Source organism: Eschrichtius robustus, chromosome 20 (assembly GCF_028021215.1).
Source record: "Eschrichtius robustus isolate mEscRob2 chromosome 20, mEscRob2.pri, whole genome shotgun sequence".
Classification (NCBI taxonomy): Eukaryota; Metazoa; Chordata; class Mammalia; order Artiodactyla; family Eschrichtiidae; genus Eschrichtius; species Eschrichtius robustus.
The window spans coordinates 55,766,731-55,791,415 of NC_090843.1; the positions used below are offsets into that span (position 1 = coordinate 55,766,731).

Genomic DNA, 24,685 nt, shown 5'->3' on the forward strand with positions numbered 1-24,685 from the left:
CGCCGCACGCCTAAGCCCGCAGACTGAATGACCGATCACTCCCGCTTGGCCGTCCGCGGGCGCGCCTGTCTAGGGTACTGCAGGAAAGCCTCGGAGAGCCAGGAGGTGCCAGGGCCCAGACCACTCCCGGAGGGCCCGCCCGAAGCGCTGGAGTCCGTGGGCGCCGCCCGCCTCCGCCCGCAGGCAGAGTTGGGGGCAGGCTTGTCCCGCCGACCCCGCGGGATTGGCCCCGCCCCGGGGCCGCGGGGAGGCCCCACCATGGGAGGCGGAGTTGCCGCCGCCCCCTCCAACCCCCTGGACTGCGGCCCCTTCTTAAGCCCGTGAAGCTACAAGCTGCCCCTCTCTCGCCTCTACCGCCAGGCTCCCTCTCCGCGATGGCCTCCGCACTGAGCTATGTCTCCAAGTTCAAGTCCTTCGTGATCTTGTTCGTCACCCCGATTCTGCTGCTGCCACTCATCATTCTGATGCCCGCCAAGGTCAGTTGCGTCTCTGGGCAGCCCCTTGGATTCTGGGCGCCGGGTGCCCAGCAGCGGGCACCGAACCCGGGAGCATTAGGTGGAGCGCACGGATTCCCGGGGGCGGGCACGGCTCCCCTGGGGCACGGACGCTCAGGAGCTCCGGGTGCTATGGGAGGTGCCCTGCAAAGAATTCTGACAGCCATGGATCTTGGGGTTCACAGATCCCAGGGCGCAAGAACTGTTTTGGCAAGCACAGAAACCCAGAAGTTAGCACCGATCTTGGCCACACAGCCCCTCTATAGGCTCAGAATCTCCCCAGAGTGCATAACCCGGTCCCCAGGCCCCCCAAATGCCACCTGTACCAAGAGGGAGCCTGGGGGCTTGTCTTTCCCTTCTTTCTCCTGTCTCTTCCCTTGGGGAATGGGGACTTCCCAGCTGTAGGTGGCTTCCGAAGGCCAGTCGGGGACCTACACAAAAAGATCATCACCTAAGTGAACCCTGAGTGCCATCTTTGTCCCTCTCTGGCCCTCCTTTGAGCCTCGGTTTCCCTGTCTGTGATCCACATTTCTTTCCAGCTCTGAAACCTGGGCAGCCACAGCTGAGTCAGAAGCCTGCTCCCAGCTGAAAGGCAGGTCAGGTCGGCCTGCTTTTGCTCACTGCCCGCTGTGGCGGCGGCAGGAGGCGGGACACAGTCCCAGAGCTCACGCCTTGGGTGGCACGACGCAGGGTCTCGGGGAAGCTGTGTCCCAAGCCCTGGCCTCCTGGTGCTCCCAGGAGGGAAGCGGAGAATGAATGGCCTTGGCCACAGGGTGGGGGCGGTGCGGGGAGCCCTGGCCCAGGCCCTGCTGGGCAGTGCGAGGCCTGTTTGGCAGAGGCCCGAGCCCTTTGAAGGCTTTTGTGGCTGCTGGCTGCTCCTTCCTCATTCCCTCTTTCCACCTTTCACTCTCAGCCCAGACAGGAAACCTCAGCTCCCCCCAGCCCAAGCAGGTTTGGGAAACAGAGGGGCTCTTTAGGGGATGTTCTGAGGGCAGTCCTAGAGGAACGGGGTTGTACTGGGGTATCGGGAAGCCAATCTTTTAGAGAACCGGACTTCCACCTTTCACCCATCCTTGTGATTTTAGCCAAGCCCCTGCGTTCTCTGGGCCTTGGTGTTCTCGTCTGTATGATGGGGCAAGGTGGTTTGGTTGTTGACATTTTATGGCTTTAGGTGCCAAAAGGGATTATGCTGGTTCCTAGGATGGGGGAGGGGGAGGCCGGGAGGAGCCCTTGGGTGGGCTGAACACAGACCCTGGATGGGCCAAGGACAGCAGATCCAACTAGAGGGGTTCTTTAGTTTCCACACCAACTGTGATCGGCCATATTTCCTCTGTAGAAAAAGATTTGGGGCTGTTACCATCTGTGGGAGGGAGCCAGGCAGGAGAGCTGTGATTTTAGTTCTGCTGGTGGGGAGTGATGTTCCCTGGACTAATTATGGTAGCTTTGCTGACCTTCCTGCTCCGGAAGAGTATGACCGAGACCCCACCCCCACACATCCCATCCCCCGACACACAGGTGGCCCTGAGCTGGGACCCCAACTCAGGCTGTGTATGCATGTCATTAACCTGCCCTGGGAGTGAGGATCAGGCGAGGGAAGAGGAGGTATCAGTAAAAGTCATTCCAGGGGCTGACTTCACGTGCTTTCTCTCCCGGTGGTGCAGGTGACTGGGAGCCAGAACCCTGTCTGCTTGTTTTCTCCCTGTGTGCTTCTGTTTTGGTCACCACTGAAGAGCTCCCCGTCCCCACCCACGGCCACAAAGTTTGCAAGGAAACCCAGGGCAGGGGGCAGCGCAGCGGGGAAGCTGGCGAGAAGTTGGCAGCCTGGGCGGCCCCGTCCAAGCGGGGTGCCGACTCCCAGGGCATGTCACCCTCTGCCAGTGCCCGGGCCCCTCTCCTGCAGCCTTTCTTCTTTTACTCATCTCCTTCACCTTGCTTCCTTCCTGTCTTCATCTCTGCTCCACTTTTCTGCCTGTTCTCTGGGTTCTTTCTTTAAAAAAAAAATAGCTTTTTATTAAATAAAAAAATATATTCATTGTGTTATTAAAGTTATGTGAAAATTCTTATGTTTAAAGTCTGTGAAGTATAAAGTAAAAATGAAAAGACTTTCAAATCCCATAAGACACACACACAGTATGTTCTCTTAGCTACATTTTTTCCATTAAGCACTATGTCATGGATGCCCTTATTTGTTAATAATGAGGTAAATAATGAGCCATGGTTTTCTTCAGTTGTGCGCTTAACATATTTTTTGAGCCCCACTATGCGCTCTCCACGGTGCTGGGTGTGGACTTTTAAGTCCCACTGTCCACTGTGAGCTCAGCTTGACGTGCTCCTCCGGCCACATTCTCAGCGGCAGGGAAGGCTCCGAACTGACCAGGAACTGGGCTCCCACCTGCAGGCAGAATCCATCTCATTCTGCACGGTGACCAACCCCTCCTCAGGCTTCTCTAAGGTCGCCTGTCCTATTCTGCTCTCTCCACAACACTCTGGGAGCATTCTAGACGAGGGAGGGTCAAGTTTGCTGACTGGTATTATTCAGGGATGGCGCACCTCCTGGGCCTCCTGATAGGAGCATGGAGGTGAGAGGGCAGTTAGCCTGTGTCTTTTCTGTTGGTTACTTCTGGCGCCTCTAGGAACTGTCCCGGGAAAACTGGTTACACATGTCACCTGCCGCTTCTAAGTTCAGATAATAAAAAAATCACTTTCTGTGTGCCATATGTTAAGAATGGGTACTTTTAAATCCTCGATTTACAGGTGAGGACATGAAACAAGCAGGGGGAGGGGCCAGGGTTGGGAGTGGGAGGAGTATTTTATCAAAGACATCGTTGGGAATTGTTCTCACATGATGATAAGAAGAGGGAGACTGAGTTTTAGACAGTATTACCGTTTTAAAATTCTCTACAGCACACCGTCTTATTGCCCCCCCCCTGCAGCGGACCATTCCTACCTCTCTCTCCCTTGACACCAAGGCCCAGAGAAGGCGTAACTGAAGGCCATACAATGGCAGACAGCGGACATTGATCAGGCCTGCCCGGTGTCAAAGCCTGGTCTTCTAACCACGTTGCTATCCTGCCTTGGGCCCAGAGGCTTCAACCAGCATTGATTCTCCCCTCCTTCCCAACAAAGGGACATCTGACAAAGTTTGGAGGCATCTTTTGTTGTCACAACTGGAGAGAGTGCCACTGGCATCTAGCAGGGTGGAGGCCAGAGATACTGCCAAACATCCTACCATGCCCAAGACAGGCCCCCGCCGCCCCCAACACAGAACCATCCAACCCAAAGTGTCAGTAGTGCCGAGGCTGAGAAGCCCTGCATTAGACAGTAGGGAGGTGTCCTGGGGTTCTCATGGGCTGCCGAAGAAAGATTTATTTTTATCACTGATAACGCGGTCCAGACAAAGAATGTCTCAGCCTTTGTGTGACGTTCCATGCGTATAATATGTGTTATCTCGGGTGGTGATAAACAGTGATTGTGTGCAGGTACGTTTTCCCAGCAGTGTTGTCACAGCCCATGCTGTGCTGGTCCGTTTCTCTAATCAGCATTTGCAGTGTCTCCGGGGTTTCAGGCCTGTGCTGGATGCCGAGTGACACGGATTCTGCCCTCCACTGCTCACTCCACTGTTCAGTGTTCAATGGTGGGTGAAGTATAATGCCAACCCAGCGTGCTAATTGCTGCGGGTGGGGGCGTGCATAGAGGAAGGACACAGACCCAGACTAGGGGCAGCAGTGAACTGAGCCCCGAGCACTCACTCCAGGCCAAAGGAACGGTGTCATGTGTGAGAGCAGCCGTGGGAGGCGGAGCATCTGCCTCAGTTCCCCCCAGTGCCCTGGGGTCGCAGGAGCTCGGGGTGGGAGTGGGCATGGGAGATGTGGCTGGAGGGCCCTGCAGGGCCTGCTCCATCGCAGAGGGTCTCCCAGGACATGCTCAGGCATTTGGCTTTTGTCCTGAAGGCAAAGGAAGGCTTTTAAACAAGGGAGTGATATGATCCGGTTTGTTAAAAGAGAAAGAGGGAGCAGCAGTGTGGAGTGATGCAAGTAGAAAGATCGTATTAGAAAATAGCTGTGCTGTACACCTGAAATTAACACAATATTGTAAATCAACTATACTTCAATTACAAAAAAAAAAAAAAAACTACAGCGAATAAAACAGCAAAAAAAAAAAGATAGCGGCAGTGATGCAGGCAGAAGATGTGGCCTGAGCAAAGGCAGGGCCACAGGGTGAAGGAAGAAGGGAAAGAGGAAGATTTTGGGGTAGAAGCTATAGGTTCTGGAGGCTGATTAAAGTGGAGGGGGCTGGAATGAGGGAGAGGCAGCGCCTGGGTGGTTAATAATGATTATAGTAAAAATGCTGATGAAACAAAAAACAACCCAGGGAGGTGGGCATTATTATCCTTATTTTATTAGGCGATGAGACGGAGAATTAAAGTCCTACAGTGAGTAAGGGGCCAGGGCTGCGAGCGCTTGAACCAAACCTAGGTCTGTCTCACTCCAAAGCCAAGATCCCAGTGGCTAAGTAGCTAAAGGGTGTGAACAGGCAGTTCACACAAGATTAAATACGAACAGTAAAGCTTGAGACCCTTGTAACTAGAGAGGCTAACAGACACCAAGACCATCTTCTCAATTATAATAAACAACAACCCTGAAAATACTCAGTGCTGGCCATTGTCTGAATGAGCTGGTTTACAACACACATTTCTGGGAGCCGAGAAAGTTGGAGCAGCCTTTTGAGAAGGAAATTAGATACAGATACCAGGAGTTTGAGGATGTGCTTTGGGGAGCCTTTCCTAAGAATTGCACTTACTTTGTAAAATGATTTAATTTTTAGAGCGGGTCATCAAAAACAGTATTTTCTTTTTTTTTCTCTTCTTCCTCTTCCTTCTTCCTCCTCCTCCCCTTCCTCCTCCTCCTCCTCCTCCTCCTCCTCCTCCTTTCCCCCCTCTTCTTCCCTGTGAAGACGTGAGGATGCAAGGCTTGGAGAGGTGAGAGACCTGCCCAGGACCGCACAGCTGGGGGGCAGGGGGCAGGAGTCTCTTGATGACGGGTCCTGTGCCCGCCTCACTGTCCTGACCCTGGAAGGCTGTGCTGACGGGGGCAGGGAAGCAGGGGTTCCCACTGACATGCCACCCTGTTTTGGCAGTCCATGCCCTGCTGTCCCGAGTGTTCTGGGGTGGGGAGCGGGGCGGCAGCAGCTCGCCAGGCCTCAGTGCCGTCTCTTCAGTTTGTCAGGTGTGCCTACGTCATCATCCTCATGGCGATTTACTGGTGCACAGAAGTCATCCCTCTGGCTGTCACTGCCCTCATGCCTGCCTTGTTTTTCCCACTCTTCAAGATTCTGGACTCCAAACAGGTGAGCAGTCCCAGAGCATCCGGGCGGCTTCCTGCTTCTCTCCCAGTGGCTCCTTCTCCCGAGCCCTTCTCTGAGCTGCCTAGGACCCGGGGGACCAGATAATACCCTGTTTGTGGGCTCTCTCTGGCATAGAGACATACCCTTGACCCTCCATCCCCATTCCAAGCTGCCCTGAAGTCAGCATCTGCTCTGCTCGCCTATCTCTGGGGACTTGGGTGACCCTGAGCCCAAGCAGCGTGTGGTCAGGGGGCAGGCCTGATGGGGCCTCCATGCCATCCTGCAGGTGTGCGTCCAGTACATGAAGGACACCAACATGCTGTTCCTGGGCGGCCTCATCGTGGCTGTGGCTGTGGAGCACTGGAACCTGCATAAGAGGATCGCCCTGCGCACGCTCCTCTGGGTGGGGGCCAAGCCTGCCCAGTAATTACCCCTTCTCTCTCTTACCGCAGGGCCCTGCAGTAGGCCCCAGGGCCAGGGAGGGGTGTGTGGCACAGGCCAGATCACCCACAGGCAAGGACTGGCCATGGCCTTACCTGGGCTTGGCAGCCAGGCAGACCCCTGGGTGGGTGGAGGCCAGATCAAGCCATGCCTGATACCCCTAGGGGCTTTGTGGGGAAAGCAGGAAAGAGATGGCTCAACTACCCAGCTCGGGGGGGAAGCGGAAAGGTCATCCCTCCAAAGCTGGCACATCTCTTCCCTCTGCAAAGCTGCTGCTTACCCCACCTTCCCCCCATTACTCAGTCGTCTCACCCCTCTCCAAGATCTCCCCTGCCAGTCACAGGTCATTCCGACCAAGCCGTGGAGTTGATACAGCAGAATCACCTGGGTGTACTGAGCGCCCGCAGGGCCCCGGGCATGATACCGGGGGCTTATTTACCACCTCATCTGACTCTCACCGCACCTCTGAGGGTTGGGGATTATTCCCATCACCCACGTTCTGTTCTGAGGCAGAGAGGAGTTAAATGGTTTGCTGACGTCACATGGGGATTGGACCGGGCCTATCTGATGGGGCCTTGCCCCCTCTAATTGGGAACTCAGCATGCACCTTTTTTTTGAGGCAACGTGCTCCCTAAATGATGGCGTGACCCAGCCCAGCCCTGGGAAGGCAGGTTGGTTACTTCACAGTAACTCCCTCCTGCTATGTCCTCATGTCAAGGACCACGCTGGGCTCTGAGCACACAGAGGCCCTGGCCCGCCCAAGCACCCTTGGTGCCTCAGCTCCCTTGAGTGAGGGCTTTGTGACTCTCTGACCTGTTACCCGAGCCCCTCCAGTGACTGGTTTACAGGGTCAAATCAAAAGCCATTGCATTTTCTAGAAATGTGAGGCCTCAGACTTCCTGCTTTTAGGATCCTTTGAGTGGCTGGCTTTTCTCCATCAGCGGGTGGGCCTCGTTCTGGAGTGTGCTGGAGCGCTTTCGCTCCCAAATCCAGGACGTTCACACACGCGTCTCTGCTCCTTCCTGCCCCCTGGCTCCTCCTCCGAGCCTGGCTTCCGGCTGCCCAGGGCACTGCCTGTGCTGGGGGCGACCTGTATGTCGAGGCTCCCTTGGTGCCTTGGAGCATCATGTTGGAAGCCTCATTCATGTAAATTCTGACCCTCATCCTAGCCTGGATCCCAGCCTTTGTACTTATGGGTCCATGAGGTCTACTGCACGGATACCAGCTAAAGCCCGGTGCAGTGCAGCCCCGAGACCCTTCTTCAGGCGAATAAATTAGTGGCCCTGGGGAGAAGCCTGACTGCAGAGGGGCATGGGGACCAAGAGGTTGAGTTCCATTTAGCCAACCGCCCCTCCCAAGCTCCTCTGCTCCTGGCCTTGTGCCAGGTGTGCGGGGCCCATGGAGAAGAATCAGACCTTCCCTGCTCACGTTCTAAGGAGAGAGCAGACATGGAAACAGTTTCAAATCCAGCCAGCGAGAAGTGGCCTAGAGAAGACTGAGGAGGGTGTGGTCAGCCCTACCTGGTGTGCACTGGGAAGGAGGTGACAGAGAAGGGATGCTGCCTGAAGGCTTTGAGAGACTGTGAGGCGTTTTCTAGGCAGATGACACAGGTGGCACAGAGGTGGAAGGTGGGGTGTTATACGGAAAGGGAACGTTTTCTGAATACTGTTTGGGGATCCGGTCCACTGCAGAGTGGAGGGCGGCAAAGAGTGTGAATGGAGGGAGGTGGGGCAGGGGATCAGCCGTGAAGGAGGTCCCACTTCCCCAGGGCCCTCCCCGGCTCATCCTACCCCTGAAGGCTGACTCCACGCAGCCTTTCTGAACTCATGAGGGGAGAAGTGGGGTCAGGGTGGGTGGGAATCTTCTAGATAGAAGTGGGAAGTTTGGTCTGCCTGCACACAGGGCTGCTCCAGCGCACCCCTAAGTCATATTAGGGCCAACTCTCCACACTGGGTCCGCACAAACTGGATGCTGGTGCTTCCCTTGCTAGATGGTGAGCGCCTTAGAACCACGACTGAGGCTGAGGCCGCCTGGTGACCCGGTAGCCAGCAGAGTAGATGTCAGTAATGTTTGCGGGAGAGAGGCAGAGGAAGGGAGGGAAGGGAGGGAGGGAGGCACTAAAACTGCAATCCCTTCCTGGACACCCAATCTTGAACTGGCCTCAGCACCTTGGCCCTGACCCCGGGCATCCCTGCAGGGGGCACCTAGCCCCCCGCTGCTCCCTAGGGCTTGTGAGAGGTGGGGGTGGGGGATCCTCCGGCTTTCCTCCCTGCCCCTCCTCTGCAGGCTGATGCTGGGCTTCATGGGCGTCACGGCCTTTCTCTCCATGTGGATCAGCAACACGGCCACCACGGCCATGATGGTGCCCCTTGTGGAGGCCGTGCTGCGGCAGATGGAGGCCATGAGCGCAGCCACCGAGGCCAGCCTCGGGGCTCTGGAGCTGACAGACAAGGGCAAGGCCGGCGAGCTGCCAGGTGAGCCCCTGGCCAGGGCAGCCTTCCCCTCTGTTGCCAACAGCTTTAGCCACCTCCCTGCTTCCTGGAGCCCTCCTTTTAGCAGGCACATAGAAGAAATACTTAGAAGACACTGTTTTCCTAAGTTTTAGGAATGTGATTAGTGCATTAAAAGTTAGATCCTTAAGTAGAGCTTATAGCAAGTTCCTGCCCTCCGTTCCCGCCATCACAGAAATGAATACGTGTTGATTTGATCATTCATTTGGGTATCTTTTGAGCACCTACTGGATGCCCCTCAATCCCTTCTACCCCTACTCATCCTCAGGGAGGCCTCCTCTGAACAGGCCAAATCCCTCCACACTGTTCCCGCAGGTACTGGGGTTGGTCATCCCACCTTTGCTTCCCCGCTAGGCACCGAGCTCAGGCGAGTCAGACAGTGCCTGTGTTTTTCTCTGTCTTGTTCGCTGCCCCATCCCCAGGGCCCAGCGTGGGGCCACTCAGGGCCTGTGCTGATAGCCTGATTGCCAGACCCTGGGCCAGCAGAGATGAAGCAGACACACTCATATTGTGGAGCCCGGTGGGATGGAGTCAAGAGGCCCCTCGGTTAGTTCATCCGACTTGGGGGAGGCCACGGGTTGCCATTAGCCAGACTCTGAGGGAGCGCAGAAAAGGGAGAGACCTTGCTAGGAGGAGAGGACATCTGAGATGGATGTGGACCCCTCCCTCCAGATGAAGGGAACAGCTTGAGCAAGAGCAAGGAGGCAGGAAAGAAAGGAGTGTGTCTGAAGTTGCTGACTTTGCTCGGAGCACTGAGGAGCCTGGGCCTTGCCGAGGGACATAGCTGGGGGGGGGGTGGCACGTGGGGCCGGATAAGAGCACTGGGCTGGAGGTGGGGGAGACAGAACCTGGGCAGGGAGCCGGCAGAGCTGGCACGCCTGGGTCCTCAGGTCAGCGGCAGGGTCAGGAGCTGGGGCTGGGCAGGTGGTCCCCAGTGTGCCCACGGCAGTGTGCCCACCACAGGGAGCCAAGCGCATTTTGAAGGTCCCTCCATGAGGCAGCGGGAGGTCGACAGGAAGAACATATGCAAGGCCATGACCCTGTGCGTGTGCTACGCAGCCAGCATCGGAGGCACTGCCACCCTGACCGGCACGGGACCCAACGTGGTGCTCCTGGGCCAGATGCAAGAGTGAGTCGCTGGCCATGCCTTTTGGGGACAATAGTGGGGGGGGGGGGATGGGGCTGGAGGGGCCCACCCACCTCTTCCTCCTCTTCAGCTGGGCCCTGGAGCCGGGATGGGGGTGGGGGCCGCCTGGCTGGGGTGAGAGGATGGGCCGCCATCAGCCTCTGTGGCCCAACCTCCCTGCACATGCTCAGGACCCCACAGCGTAGGAGCTGATGTCCACAGACCGGGTTGCTTTCTGCTCAGGACAAGTCCTGCCTTTCTTTCCTGGGCTCAGGATTCTCGCTCAGACAGGGAATGTGGATTGAATGCGGAGCTGGTCATGGGAATTGACAGTGTAATCCGAGAAGTGGGTTCCTTGGTTAAAACTTATAGAAAATAGATGCCCCTAAAGATGCTGCCCTCAAAGCTGGCTCACGACCTCGGTTGTTAATGGCGATGGTCCTATGACACCCGGAAAGGTTAGAGGTTAGGTCACCTGGTTCCTCACTGGCTCTTTCACTACGGCCCCTCTAATTGCCCTTGAGGGGGGACGTGTGCCCCTGTGAGGCTCCAGGTGGACCATGGGGTGGTTTAGAACTTTCCAGCCTTGGCCACAAAGGGACCCAGGCTTTGAGGACCCAGTTCTGTTCTTGGCCTTGTGCCGGGTGGGGCTTGGGTCACAGAAGTGAGAGGCAGCTGAGGGTAGCAGACACCCAGAGAGTTCTGGCGGGTTGTGTAAATGCGTTAATGAAGATAAGTACAAAGTGCAGTGGGCACAGAGGGAAGGAACAGAAGTATGGCGGTGCCCGTCCTGTGCAGACAAACACCCTGGACAGGGGTGGGGAGGGCAGCTGGGAGGTGGGAAGGGCAGGCCTGCAGACACTTGAGGTCGAACAAGCAGACTGTTTTGCTCCTGCAAGTGTTTTCTGTAATGATAGCCTTATGGTTCTCCCTGAAATTCCTCTGGGCTGAATGGGTAAAGCTCTGTGGCTAGTCTGACACCCTTGGACTGAAGGGAGCAGTGCCTGGGGCTGGGGGCGGAAGTGACCCTCCTCTAGCCCCCAGGAAACATCTTCTGGTCCCACCCTGGGAAGCTTTTGAGATTTGATTTCCTAGGGGGCGGGGGGCGGCCTTCCCTTGCAGAAGCCCATGGGGTGAGGTTCTGAGGCATCTGTGGACCCCCTGGAGCTGTTGGCCAAATTATGTGTGTACAAAGGTGTATTTTTCTGGCCTGAAGGGCCATGCCTTTCATGAGCTTCTCAGCGGGGTGTGGACCTCCAGGAGGGTCAGTTGGTCGCTCCTCAGGCTTGTCTTGTGCGCGGCCATGTTCTGGGGCCCCTGCTTGACTGGGGTAATGCTGAGTGATGGGTGTGGGTGGCTGGACTTCAGGAGGGAGGCCCCCGCTCCAGACCACCTCTCGGGGCCCGGCTGCCGCTCAGCCTCCGCCCGCAGGGTCCGGCCCGCCCGCTCTCCACAGCTCAGTGTCTGGTAGAGATGTGGACCGGTATGTTTCCCTTCAGATTGTTTCCTGACAGCAAAGACGTCGTGAACTTCGCCTCTTGGTTTGGATTTGCCTTCCCTAATATGCTGATCATGCTGCTGCTCTCCTGGCTGTGGCTCCGGTTTATTTACATGAGATTCAAGTAAGTCTGAGATGCTTACGGAATAGAGGATCTAACCACGCCTCGGCTCAGCAGGGGAGTCTAGAGAGTTCCTCCTGTGTGGCCTGGACCATTTCTCCAGCCCCATCTCCTGCTAGTTTGCCCTCCAGTTCCCGCTACCCCTGCTGCTCACCGTGCCTTTGCACGTGCTGTTCCCTCTTCCTGGCATGCCACTCCCTGCCTTCCTACCTTCCAACCTCCTCAGTCCTCAAGGCCAGTTCAAATGCTCCTTCCTCAGCGACACCTTTCCCAACTGCCCCCACCCCCATTCCGATTCTGACGGATTGCCTGCTCGCTGCTCCGGGCGTCCCTGGGCACACCACGCCCTGCCCCTTGGCACCTGTAGTCGTGCTCCAGTGCCATCCCTCCCCCGACCTGGGCTCCTCTGTGGCCTGCGGTAAGTCCTCTCTGACCGCTACACCCGGCCCAGCTCCCAGCCCAGGGAGAAAGGGCAGGTGTACCGTTGTCAAAGCAATTAACAAGCAGCTTTGTTCTTGGTGCCCGTCAACACTGCTGGACAGACTTCCACTTGGCTGCCAGTGCCCGTCAGGCCAGGTCACAGCAGACCTCCTGATAATATCCACGTCAGTGCAAACCCAGATTTACTGAATGCTTACAATGTTCCCAGCAGCGCACAGCTTCTGCAAAGTTTACCTTCCAGTTCCCAGCACACAGCTGACCCAGAGTCAACCTTGACAGCAGCCAGACTTTGGACAGAAACCATGATGTGTGGCTGACAAATACCTCAAAAGGTTGTTGTCATTTTTCAACGCACAAACTTATCTGTGGCGTGAAGGTGACCCGCCCACGCTGGCGTGTAAAGTACCTAGCTGTGAGCCATGTGCTCTGTGCCTTCGTTCACATGGCGCTTGAGCCCAACAAAAAACAGAGGCCTTATGTGGCCAAGAGATCTCAGAGCTGAAAGGTAAAGCGCCCACGAAGACCTGTGAGTTAATGGGGAAAAGGGGCACTTCGGTTAAGTTTTCTTCTGAAGGAGGAACTGTTTTGAAAACTGCCGTTCAAAACAATCTCTGTCCGTAATCAAAGCAGCCATAATGACGACTTAACGGTAGCCGTAGGCATTCGTCGCGCACCCCACCCTGCCTGGCGTCCGGGCCCCCAGGTGAAAGGGAAGCTGCTCCTACGGCTGCTCGGCTGCACAGTCTGAATCCCTCATCTGGTTGGTCGTGGAGAGCAAGGTCAGGGTCACTCCCTCCAGCCTAATCCAGAAAAACCGTATCTTCCCGAGTTTATGGGCCGCTTCCTAGGCCGCATCCAGCCAAGGGGGCCACAGACCCTCCCAAGACCGCCCAGGACTCTTGGGATATTCCTGCTGGCTTACACCCAACTTTCCTCACCAGGCTAAGCCCCGAGTTAGGGATGACAGTTCTTCTGGACCCCTGCCACGGGGCTCGGGGTCCCTTCGCCTCTCCTGCAGCGCACTGACCCAGTTCATCATGCACCCACCCAGCTCCCAGGGTCCCCACAGGAAAGCTGGATCCATTTGCCTGCATCTCGTGCCAGCCCAGCAGTCACCAGACGGATTAACCCAAAGATGAATGTGAAACCGCTTAGTGTAAGAGGGACCTGAAGGCCTGGGGGCACCACTGCAGGGGGCCAGCACTGGACACCTGCATATATGATGCAGCCCCCAGAGTCTGCAGCCAGTGTGGTGTCGGGATGTGTCTCCAGCATCAGACATGGGCTGGGCAGCTACCAAAGTCACCCCTTATCCTGGAAGCCTGAAGCCTCTGGTCCAGCCCCGGAGTCTGGAGAACGACAGGTGGCAGCAGACCGGTAGTGGGTGGAACACAGACTCTCTCATGCCAAGGGGGCGAGGACAGAGAGGCCAGCTCCCACGCCAGCAGAGCCATCCCCATGCTGGATGGTCTGGAGGGTGTCCCTGAGGACAAATGTCCTTGCCCCTTGTCCAGAACGGAGATCTTGGCAGGCTGTGCAGACCCGAGTCCCCATCACTGCCACTTCCTTTCCTAACCCCTGAGCGCCACAGGAAGCTGTGTCCCAACCTCCTTGAGTCCCTGGCTCTAGGCCGTGCCCCACACCCTGCATGGCCCTCACCCTCTCAAGGGTGGTTCCCGTCCAGCCCTGGCTTCAGCATTTGGCACCTCAGCACGTATTCCATTAACCCCTGTGCTCCTAGGAAGTCTGTTTTAGGGTCCCAGGAAGGACTCCCACAAGGGAAGGCTCTCTAGGGATAATCCTCTTGGCCTTGCCCCCCACCTTCAGGCTGACGGGGGCTGGAACGTGTGACTGGAATCCTCAGTGGATCCCTCGGGATTGGCATCCTGTGTGCCAGTGGCCCCAGTCAGCCCCTCCCCAAGGCTAGGTACCCTCTGTAACTCCTCCGAGATCCCTCCTCCTTCCTGCCCCCTCCTGCCAACACTCCCCAGGGAAGTCCTGCAGGGTGCCCTGGGCAGGCGTGTTGGCCAATGGGCACTGGTTCCTAGGGAGCACGTCCAAGAGCAGGACCTGGCTGGCTTCCCTCCTGCCTTCGCCACAGCTACTACGAGCCCCCGAGTCTTCTGCGTCCTTAATCCTACGTGTCAGCTCCTTGCAATGCAAGTACCCACCCTGCTCCTGCCTGACCCAGTCTGCTGGGACCTGTCCTTGTCCCTTGTGTCCTCTTGAGCCACCTGCTGATGGGGACTGGCATCCTGGCACCATCGAAGGCAGCTCCAGGCCGCAGTGGGAGGAGGAAGACGGAGCATGTGAAGGAGCCTCGGCCCCACCTTGAGCCGGTTCCAGATTTCTCACGGCCACCCCCAGATGTCGGCAGCCACCGGTCTCTAGGCGACTGGCACCTGCCAGGACCCCCGTGCCAGCAGTGGCCTCGGTTCTGCTTCTTTCTGCTTCCTATGCTCCTGTCCATCCCCTGCTCCGTTTTGCTCAGCCTCCCACCCTCCTGCATCCTCTCTTCCAACCTCCACTGTCCCTGACACCCCACCTGGGCCATCTCAGGCTTCTTCTGGGGGCACCCTGGGGGCATATGCTGGGTCCATAAAACAGAGACTTTGCCCCACTATGTCCTGTGAGGTAGGGTAGGCAGATGACAGAAATGGGGAGTGGGAAGGGACTTGCTCAAGGCCCCCCGGGGGACAGGCAGCCCTGTGTGGCTTTCTATCATGTTCTGCTGCCCAGTGTCCACGCTTCCATTCAACCAGCCCTGAGTCAACCAACACGCCCCGCCGTCCTCCTGTCTTTGCATTCTCTAGTATTAAAGAGTCCTGGGGCTGCGGGCTGGAGAAGAAGAGTGAGGAGAAGGCTGCCCGCGAGGTGCTGTGGGCGGAGTACAGGAAGCTGGGGCCCCTCTCCTTCGCTGAGGTCAACGTCCTTCTCTGCTTCTTCCTGCTGGTCGGCCTGTGGTTCTCCCGGGACCCCGGCTTCATGCCCGGCTGGCTGTCAATCGCCTGGGTGGAGGGCAAGACAAAGTAAGTGGTTCCTCCCACAGCACCCCCCCATGGCTCTCCTCCTCCTCTGCCGTCCGGTTCTGGAGCACTCTGTTGGTTTCTGGACTCATTTTTGTCTCACCAGTCTTCCTGACAAGCTCACAGACGTGTTCTTGTGGCCCCTCTTGCCCCAACAGGCTGGCAGGGTAGCCAGGCTGTGATAGAGAGAGGTCGGTTGGGCTAGGACTGGGGCTCTCAGTGCTCTGGTTTCCAAGTCTCTGTTCTGCCATCTTTCCTTTCTCGTGTTTCTTCAGATCCGGGCGAGTCCCTCTGAAGACACACATCCTGGGGTCCAGAAGCTTCTTTAGATAGAGACTTGGCAAAAGGGGGGATATGAAGTTTCTCTCCTGGCTAAGATGTTATGTGGTCAGAATAGAAGAAAGGTTGAGAAACATGCATATCCTAGAAAGGGCAGAAGATGTGCACAGGGAGATTGCTGCCTGTTACTGCTTACTCCATTTTGAAGGTCTGCTTGGGGTAGCCCCAAAGTCCTTGTGGTCACCCTGGTGAACCCAGAATCCCGGAGAATCTGGTTGAGGAGAGCTCATGAAGCTCACCTATGGAGCAACACAGACAGAGAGGGAAGTGAGCCCCTCAGAGTCACTCAGAGTTGGTGGCAGAGCTAGGCCGAGAACATGGGAGTCTTGGTTTCCAGCCGGGATTCAGTCTACCTCATCCCTCCCGATCTTGGCCTTTGGGGTTCCAGTTTTCTTACTCAGATGAGCCCATCTCCTCACGTGGGAGCATTCAGACACAGCGCAGGCTTGTTGCATGACTGTCAGTGCAGCCAAGATGGACTAATCCCATGTGCTCTTCCCTGCCCAGGTATGCCTCCGATGCCACAGTGGCCATCTTTGTGGCCATCTTGCTATTCATTGTGCCTTCGCAGAAGCCCAAGTTCAACTTCTGCAGCCAGACTGAGGAAGGTAAGGCTCCTGTCCTGGCCTCTCATTCATCAGAGTTGGGGCCCCGGCAGCAAAGGATCTCCATGGTGTTCCCTGGGCCTGGGAGGGAGAACATCTCACCCTGTTGAAAAGGACTGGCTAGATTACAAAGTCTGGGCACAGCGTATTTTCCAAGCCTTCTCTGTATATTGTTTAGTGCAGAATCTCCTCTTTTGCTTTTTAAACATTTGAAATCTTATTTATTTTACAACAGGAACAGAAAGAGATTTCACATTTCCCATAATGCCATCAGTATTTTGGGGGTTTCTCTATCCCTCCCTGACTTTGTTAATATGCATATATATTATATGGCTATAATCAAAACATACATAATTTCAATCCTGTTTCTTTATTGGTTTTTGTTTTCATGTTTTTGCTTGTGGTTATGCTAGAAACATTTCCTGCTATTGCCACAGTCTTCAAATTTATTTTCTCTAATAACGGCATTATATTGTATCGGGGGCTGTAACCATTCCCCTGTCATGGAGCATTCTGGCTGTTTTGAATTCTTCATTATTATAAATTAATGTTTTCGTGAATATAGCTTTTTCTTTGAGGGTGTTTCTTCTTTCGGATAAATTTCTAGCAGTGATTGCAGCTTGGGTAAAAGAGTATATATGTCTTAAAGGCTTTTAAAATGTATTGGTAAATTGCTTTTCAAAAAGACTGCACCAATTTATAACACTAACAGGAGTGTATAATAGCTTTACCATATCATGTCTTTACCAGCAGTGGGTGTTGTAGTGATTACCGTAAATTTTAGCTAATTTACAGATATGAGACGGCACTCATTGTCCTTGCAGGCTTTTATTCCCCTGCATTAGATCTCTTTTACCTCTTTTGCTTGCTAATGCTGCTCTGGGTTACGTATGGGTTGTTTTGTTCTTTTTTTTCCTGGCCGCACTACATGGCTTGTGGGATCTTAGTTCCCCAACCAGGGATTGAACCTGGGCCCTCAGCAGTGAAAGCACGGAGTCCTAACCACTGGCCTGCCAGGGAATTCCCAACGTATGTGTGTGTTTTTATCATCTCTTCTCAGAAAGGAAAACACCATTTTATCCGCCTCCGCTGCTGAATTGGAAGGTGGCCCAGGAGAAAGTACCCTGGGGCATCGTGCTGCTCCTGGGGGGTGGCTTTGCTCTGGCTAAAGGATGCGAGGTAACTTTTCCACTGTGCGCTGCCTAGGGCCCCTTCCTTCACCAAGAGGGCAGCTGAGAACTGCTGCACCCCTCCTCCTCGGCACCCCGGGCCTGTGCCTGTGTGTTTCTGTGTCTGTCTTCTCCATGTAACTGTTCATTTCTTGAAGACGGCGCCTCGGTCTTGTCATCTAGGTACCCTGCACCATGAATAGTGCCTGGAATAGAGAAAGTACTCTCTGAGTGATTTCAGAAATGAGTGAATGAGTGACCCTGGTTAGCCAAAAGAGATGGGGGATGATGGGAGGTCTCCTGTGGGGTTTGGTAATAACAATCTCTGCTTTGATTTATTCTAGGCAGATCTTTCTTTCAAGTCTTGGTGAATATTTTCACCATTACCCTTGGTTCTTCTTCCTGATGAACTTTGTTGATATGGTTGCCATTAAAATTTTTTTTTCTCTAGCTAGGTATGTAGCGACATAGGAGGCGAGGAAGAGCTTTTGGGGGAAAACACCCAAAAATGCAACTTTCTTACCTCCCCCCTTCCCTGATAGGGAAGAAATGAGCCAGAGGGAGGGATGCTTGGTGCTGCTTTCCTCTGTCCATCCGTTCATCCATCTATCCAGGAATAGAACGTAATAGATAGACTTGGTCTGTCTTATTATTGCTGTTTGCTCAGCATCTAGGACGGAGCCTAGCACATAGTGGGTACATAACTATTATTTTGATGAACAGATCCATCCACTTAGTCACCTCTCCATCCATCTCTCATTCACTCATTCATTCGTCATCAAACCTTCCTATTATGTCTGTGTTAGGTCAGGCACAGGAATTACAGAGATTGATATATGGTCCCTGTTCTTGAGGATTTCACAGCCTAGAGAGGGGGACATGTTTGGAAGAGCATTTCAGAAAGAAGTGACACATGAGTACAGAAATCAGCGTGTTGTATCCAGCTGAGGAACAGCAGACGATAAGGCTGGTGAGGCTCACAGAAGCCACTTCACTGAGGGTCAAGATAGGGAGTGTGGACTTTATTCTGAAGGTGGTGGGCAGCTACTAAAGGCTTGAGGCCAGAGAGTAACTTGGTCAGATCTGCACTTGGGAAAAATCTCTTGGATGTCTGAAGTGGAGGCCTAGGCCGGACAGGGGTTGGGGGAGACCCAGTAGATGCTCTATAGCCTTCATCTAACACATGCTCAGAACACTGGACTCCATGGTCCACTGTCTCCTTTTTGAAACTCCTTCCTCCTTTGGTCCCCAAGACATCATTTTCTCCTGTCTACTTCTAACTCTGACTATTCCTGCCCTGCCTCCTTGGCTGACTTTTCCTCTGTTCTCCCTTAGATATGAGTGTTCCTGAAGGTTCTGTCCTTGGCTTCTTCTCTGTTCACGTTTCATTCTCTCCCTGGACAATCTCTTCTTAGCCTAAAGCCCCAAATCTAAATTCCCAACTTCTGGCTCAAATCACTCTCCTGAGCTTTAAGAACTGTGGGAGACAGAGAGGAGATGATGGACATGAGATGTTTTGGGTGTCATGGTGACTGGGCATAAGAAATAAGGGGGACAGAGACCCCAGGATGACCCCCTAGCCTTCTAGGTTGGACACTAGGTGAGTCTAGTCACTGGGCTGGGGAGCCCAGGGGGAGCAGAAGATGAATTCAGGTTGGGGCATGTTGGGTCTGACACGCTCATGGGATATCTGTGTGGAAATCCAGACAGCAGACCAGCTGGGCTGGAAACGAGGATTTAGGAGATAGCAGAGTGAGGATGGAGACTGAAATTGTGGGTATGGATTAGATCACCTATGGTACGTATGCAGAGAGAGAGAATCAGAAGTGAAGGATGGGCTGAGCTCTTTGGAGACAGATGAAGGTCCCTCCAGGCTCCGGAGGAACTGTGAGCCAGGAGCCCTGCGGTGACCGCCCTCCCTGTATTTCCCAGGCCTCGGGGCTGTCAGAATGGATGGGGAGCCAGATGGAGCCCTTGCATGCCGTGTCCCCGGCAGCCATCACCTTGATCTTGTCCACACTCATTGCTGTGCTCACTGAATGCACAAGCAACGTGGCTACCACCACCCTGTTCCTGCCCATCTTTGCCTCCATGGTAAGTAACCCTGCTGGGGGTGATGACCCTTAGTCATCATTTCATAGGAAGCTGACCATATCCTGGGTCCCTAGAGAGACAGTGACATCAGGGGCCCAAGCCTGGCCAGGCTCTGGAGACCTGGGTCCTGAGCCCTGCTCTGACACAGACTTGTGTGCCCTTGATGGCCCTGGGCCTGCGCTCAATGCTTTGCTGGTTCTTCTTTGTATCCTCCACGCTGACCAAAGGTGCTAAGCAACAACCAGGTGCCCTAAATTTATTTATGAATGTAATCGATTATTTCTCAAGCTGGGGAGATAGGGCTTACACCAAGGATGCCATGGGGGAATGATAGAGGGTCTCTCAGAATGTAGCACAGGTGAGCGGGAGGCCTGCAGGACAGGGGGACACCATTGGCTGGAACCCGCCAGGAAGAGATCTTGGGGGAAATGGAGCCTGGGAATGGTGGGAGGGGAGAGGACGTTCCGGGAAGATGGAGTAGCCCACGTGAAGGAAATGGGAGCATGACTGAAAACTCCCAGAAGCCTTGCTTGGCAAGCTCAGGGACTGGGGCTCAGTGGGCACTGAGCCCAGAGAGGCTGTGGGTGGTGGTGGGTGGGGATGCTGAGTGCCAGGCTAAAGGGCTGTGTTCCGTGGGCAAGCATGTTTTTGAATTGGGACTGAGAAGAAAGCAGAGCTTATAGGAAGCTCGACTGTGACCTTCTCTTGCATTTCCTTTTGTCACTCATCACTTGGCAGTACCAACCTCAAGGTGGTACAGAAAAAGCCCTAGGTTCGGAGTCAGAAGACCTGAGTTCAAGTTGTGGGATCCTCAAACCCGTCACTCAAGTTCTTTCCCCTACTCTTGTGCTGAGGGTCAAGTAGGATGAGGGCTATGAAAACCCTCTGTAGATGCAAAACGAGCCGGGGAGAGGCTGGGGCTGTCATTCTGGAGTTGGGAGGACAGACTTACAAAGGCCTCAACACAGGATTGAAGTTGGTAACTTTTCATTCAGTTGCCAGGGTGTCCACGTGTATAAAAAGCAAACCCAAGTGATTTTCTCCTTTTATTCCAAGTGAAGATGGAAGTGTTAGAAAGAGCAAGGTGGCCCATCTCCCCCTCCCCTAAGCAGGCTGCCCAGGGCGAAAAGATGCCGAGGAGCGTCTTCTGACGCTGGTCGTGCCGTAGTGAGGACTCCTTCCCTAGCAGAGGCCTGGCTTTGTCACCTCCAGACACTAGTCAAATGGGGGTCTTCACCTGAGTGGGTGGCCAGGCCCTTCGAAAACAAGCTTTTCTAGAATCCGAAGCCCCGAGTTAGATTCCACACAGACCTCACGCTCCTGCCTCAGCACCCACCTGCAGGCAAGGGGAAGGTGGTGACCCCCAGCTGGGTCACAGAGGCACACGGGGTGCACACACCATGGGGAAACCAGGAAGCAGACTGGTTCCTCTCAGTTACTCCTAGAGGGAGTGCAACTGGCGCAGCCTTTTCAGAGACCTGTTTACCCACGGGAACCATAACCTGAAACCCGCTCATACCCTTTGACTCTGGGAATTTTTTTTTTTTTCCAATAAAAAAATATTTATTTTTTCCTATGGTTTAGAATATATCAATACAGTGATACATGTATATATGTTATAATAAAAACCCCTATATTAAAAGTATATGCTAAAATACTTTCCTGATAGTGGTGAAAATAAAGAAAATTGGAGGCCACTGGTAAAAAAAAATATTATGTACATATTTATATTTTGTGCATAGAAAGGTTTAAAATACAAGGTTTGTGAAAATAAAACGACAAGGATTTAAAAAAACTCAACTGCTGAGAGATTACACCAGACTCTGGGAATTTTATGTCCAGGAATCTGTCTTAGGAAAATCATCAGAGATGCCTACAAGCTTATATTATAAAGATGCACATCAAAGAATTATTTGTTATAAAAATACTTCCATAATAGCAGGGGACTGATGAAATAAGTTATCATATATTCATACAATGTAATACTATCAAGCCATTAAAAAAAAAAAATCAGTCCTGAAGGGTATTTCATAAAATGGGAACACATAATTTTTCAAAGCTGAAAATGTGAGACATACACATAGCCAGAAAACGTCTAATAATACCAAAGAGTATACAGACCCTTACGCTCTAGCTTCCTCCCTAAAGACAACTCCTGTTATTAATTCCTTAGGTATCTTTCTGGACGTATTACGCATGCACACACAGACACACACACTCTCCTTTTAAACAAATGGCATTATTCCGTGGTCCTGTTCTGCACCTTATTAAATCTAATCATATATCTTGGAGATCCTTCCACTGTTAGCACATAAAACCTACTCAATTCTTCTTTTCAGCTGCAAACTATTCCATTGTTTGTATATATGTATTTTATTTGACCGTCCTGCTATTGATGGCCATTGAGTCTGTTTCCTGTGTGTTCTGCTGTTACAATGTTGCACTGAACATCTCTGCATATGTGTCTGCTCTCATGTGCAAGTAGATCTGCATGATAGATTATTAATTTTGATATTGACAGACATTACAAATTATTATATCATTCATTCATTCAACAGATATTTATGAGCATCTGTCTACTCTGTGCTAGATGTGGCTGAATTTTAAGCTTTAAACAGATGGATACCAAATTCCATACACAAAACGATCCCAAATGTGTATAAAAACACATACATACAGAGGCACACACACAGGTGAGAGATGTGGTCCCTGCCCTCTAGGCTCTCTCTGTGTCAGGACAGACAGACATGTGCACACATGGCCTGCAGGAGTGCCCAGCGTGGTCTCTGGCACATAGTAGGTGCCCAAGAAGTAGACGTTGAGTGAACTGAGGGGGTTCAGAAAGGCTTCCCGGTAAGTTTAGCCTTCAGGGTCCAGCAGAGTTATCATCCAGATGTGGCAAAGGGTAGAGGGGCCAGCAGGACAGAGGCACAGAGGTGGGAATGTACACAGTACATTAGGGAAAAGCTTTTCAGAGTGACGGTCCCCAGGAGCTTCTGTTTTCTGCATCTGTGACGTTGTAGTGCTGTGTTTTTCCCCAGTCACGTTCCACTGGCCTCAACCCGCTGTACATCATGATCCCCTGTACCCTGACTTCATCCTTTGCCTTCATGTTGCCCGTGGCCACCCCACCTAATGCCATCGTGTTTTCCTATGGACACCTCAAGGTTTCCGACATGGTAACGCAGCCGCTTTTATTCACTCCTATCACCTGTGATGCTTTTGTCATGAGGGATGCCCCATTTATTAATGACCTGTGGCGTCAAACAGTTTGGGACCAAATGTCCAGACCTAGCTCGTTATTTGCATTTATATGCAGCTTTTTTCTTCTTTTTTGACGTGATCTCTGATTTCATAGACTGTTCTGTCTCCCAAAGCTGAGAGGTGGGTTACAGAATCTCCCACCTGGAAGTGCCCGAGCAGCCACCAGGGGAGCCTTCACTGAGCACTGGGAAGGGGTGAGGGTGGGAGTCCCACACGGACGAGATGGACTTCACAATCTAGTAAGAACCCGTGAGGACAGTCAGGAGGGGCAAGGCTGAGATGAGGGGAAATGTTAATGACAGCCAAAGAGATTGACAGAGGTGTCTACAGACATGGAAGCAGGCAGGGCGAGAGACACCACTGCCTGGGAGCAGATGCTGCCTTGGAAACAAATGCTGCCACAGGAGGAACTCTTCGGTTCTGCTTTGGCTTTATCCCAGCCTCCGGCGGGAGGAGGGCAGCTCTGCAGCTCCGGAATGGGGAGAGGCAAGTGGGCAAACAGGGGAGGCCAGGAAAGCGGGCCCCTCCCTCGGCCCAATCGGGTGTTAGTTAACTCAGAGCCTCCGCTGGTATCTCTGGGACTCCACGGAGCATTCTCACACAGAGGGTGGCTCGCAGAAACCAGGAATTGCAAACTCAATTCCAATCCCCAGTGAAAATTCTGCCACAGGGTTTGAAAGCAATGGTTAGTGAGCACCCAAAGAACGCAGAGCAGGCCCTAGAAAGGCCAGCACGTGCCTGTGCGGCGGTGACGGCGCTGGGGTCAGACCCGGGCCCCTCCAGTAACTCCCTCGCCTCCCTGAGGCCCAGTTTTCCAAACGTCCCAATGGGCCTGAAGAGCCCACCCGTGCTGCCTGTTTCCCAGGCTGCCTTAGCAGTGGTGATTCTTACTGGACACGAAGTTGCTCTGCCTGGGGGGTGGGGTGAGCACAGGGCCTGGCCTGGGGACGGCAGGCCCAGCAAACAGCCTTTGCTCCCTTCTCCCAGAGTGCCGGTTCCCAAGGCCCGTTCACCTTTGTTCTGACAGCCTGGCAGACCCGAGGGTGCTGACTCTGACCCTGTTTTTTTCCAGATGAAAACAGGACTAATAATGAACGTCATTGGAATCACCTGTGTATTTTTGGCCGTCAACACCTGGGGACGGGTCATATTTGACTTGGACAGTTTCCCTGACTGGGCTAATGTGACAGCACACTGAGACTTAGGAAGAGCCGCAAGACCACGCCCAAGGCCCCTGCCCTCCTGAGGACACCCGAACCTTCCAGTACAACTTGTAGCAGAGCTTTGGGGTTCATGCCCCAAGGTGACCCCACGATGCCCACACCCCACGGAGACCCAGCCAACGGGCCACCTCTTCCTCCACGCCTGGGGTCTCAGCTGGGGCCGGGTGTCTGGAGGGCAGGCTCGGAAGTGAAGGGAGCCTCCCATAAGGCTGCTGGCGTCCATCTTTCCTGAGGGCCTGCCATCATCTCTGGGACAGGCAGGGTGCCACCCCCACTAAGCCTCGAGCTGGCCCCATGGCTGGGCTCTGGTGTTCTCTCGTCATCTAAATGGCAATCAGATCCCAGCTCTGGAGGTGGAAAACAACCTTCCAGAGCCTGTGTCTCTCCCAGCTTACCTTGGGCTGCCTCAGACCCCTCCTGTCACTCGGAAGGGACAATCCAGCCCGGGGACAAAATGTCTGGTCCTGGGCAGCTTTCCACCGCTGGAGCGAGTGGGAATCAGAGCCTCCTGGGACCACCAGGAGTATGGTGCCACCGCAAAAGGATGAGGAATTTGAGTCGATAACTTCTGGACGACACCACCCCACTGTCACCCCACTGACGGTTCACTGCTCCATCTGAACTGACAGTTTGGACCCCCTTCCCAGCTCTGTGGGGCACCTCCTTCAGCTCCTAGGCCCCTCTGTTGTCTGGCCGACATTTGCTGGAATCTGCCCCTTTTCTCCCAGGCAGGTCAGTTTGGCTCTTCCGGGAGATGCTTTTCCTGCCCCACGACAGCTGGGATCACACTCCAAATATGGGCAGTGATGGCCTCCTTTGGGGCCACAGGCGGAGGTCTAGGTCCTCCCTCACCTGCAGACCCAGAGGGAATACCTGTTAACCGCCAAAAGCAGGGTTCCTTCAGGGTTTGTCTGTCATGCCAGAGTTTGGGCACCTCTGGGGAAAGCCTCCCTCTGCTGACTGGTCTTGGCAGTCTAGCCTGCTGCTGACA

At 54.0% G+C, this 24,685-nt stretch overlaps 1 protein-coding gene across 1 annotated transcript; it reads left to right on the forward strand.

Moving 5' to 3' along the window:
* The first annotated feature begins 359 nt into the window (after positions 1–359).
* Positions 360–23,669, forward strand: SLC13A5 (solute carrier family 13 member 5). Its single transcript, XM_068530598.1, has 12 exons — positions 360–476; positions 5,712–5,840; positions 6,124–6,260; positions 8,565–8,752; positions 9,752–9,917; positions 11,414–11,536; positions 14,788–15,003; positions 15,847–15,947; positions 17,005–17,123; positions 19,046–19,207; positions 22,249–22,386; positions 23,544–23,669. Exons 1-12 carry the CDS (start codon positions 375–377, stop codon positions 23,667–23,669), a joined length of 1,707 nt encoding a protein of 568 aa, XP_068386699.1. The 5' UTR covers positions 360–374.
* Positions 23,670–24,685: the final 1,016 nt, after the last annotated feature.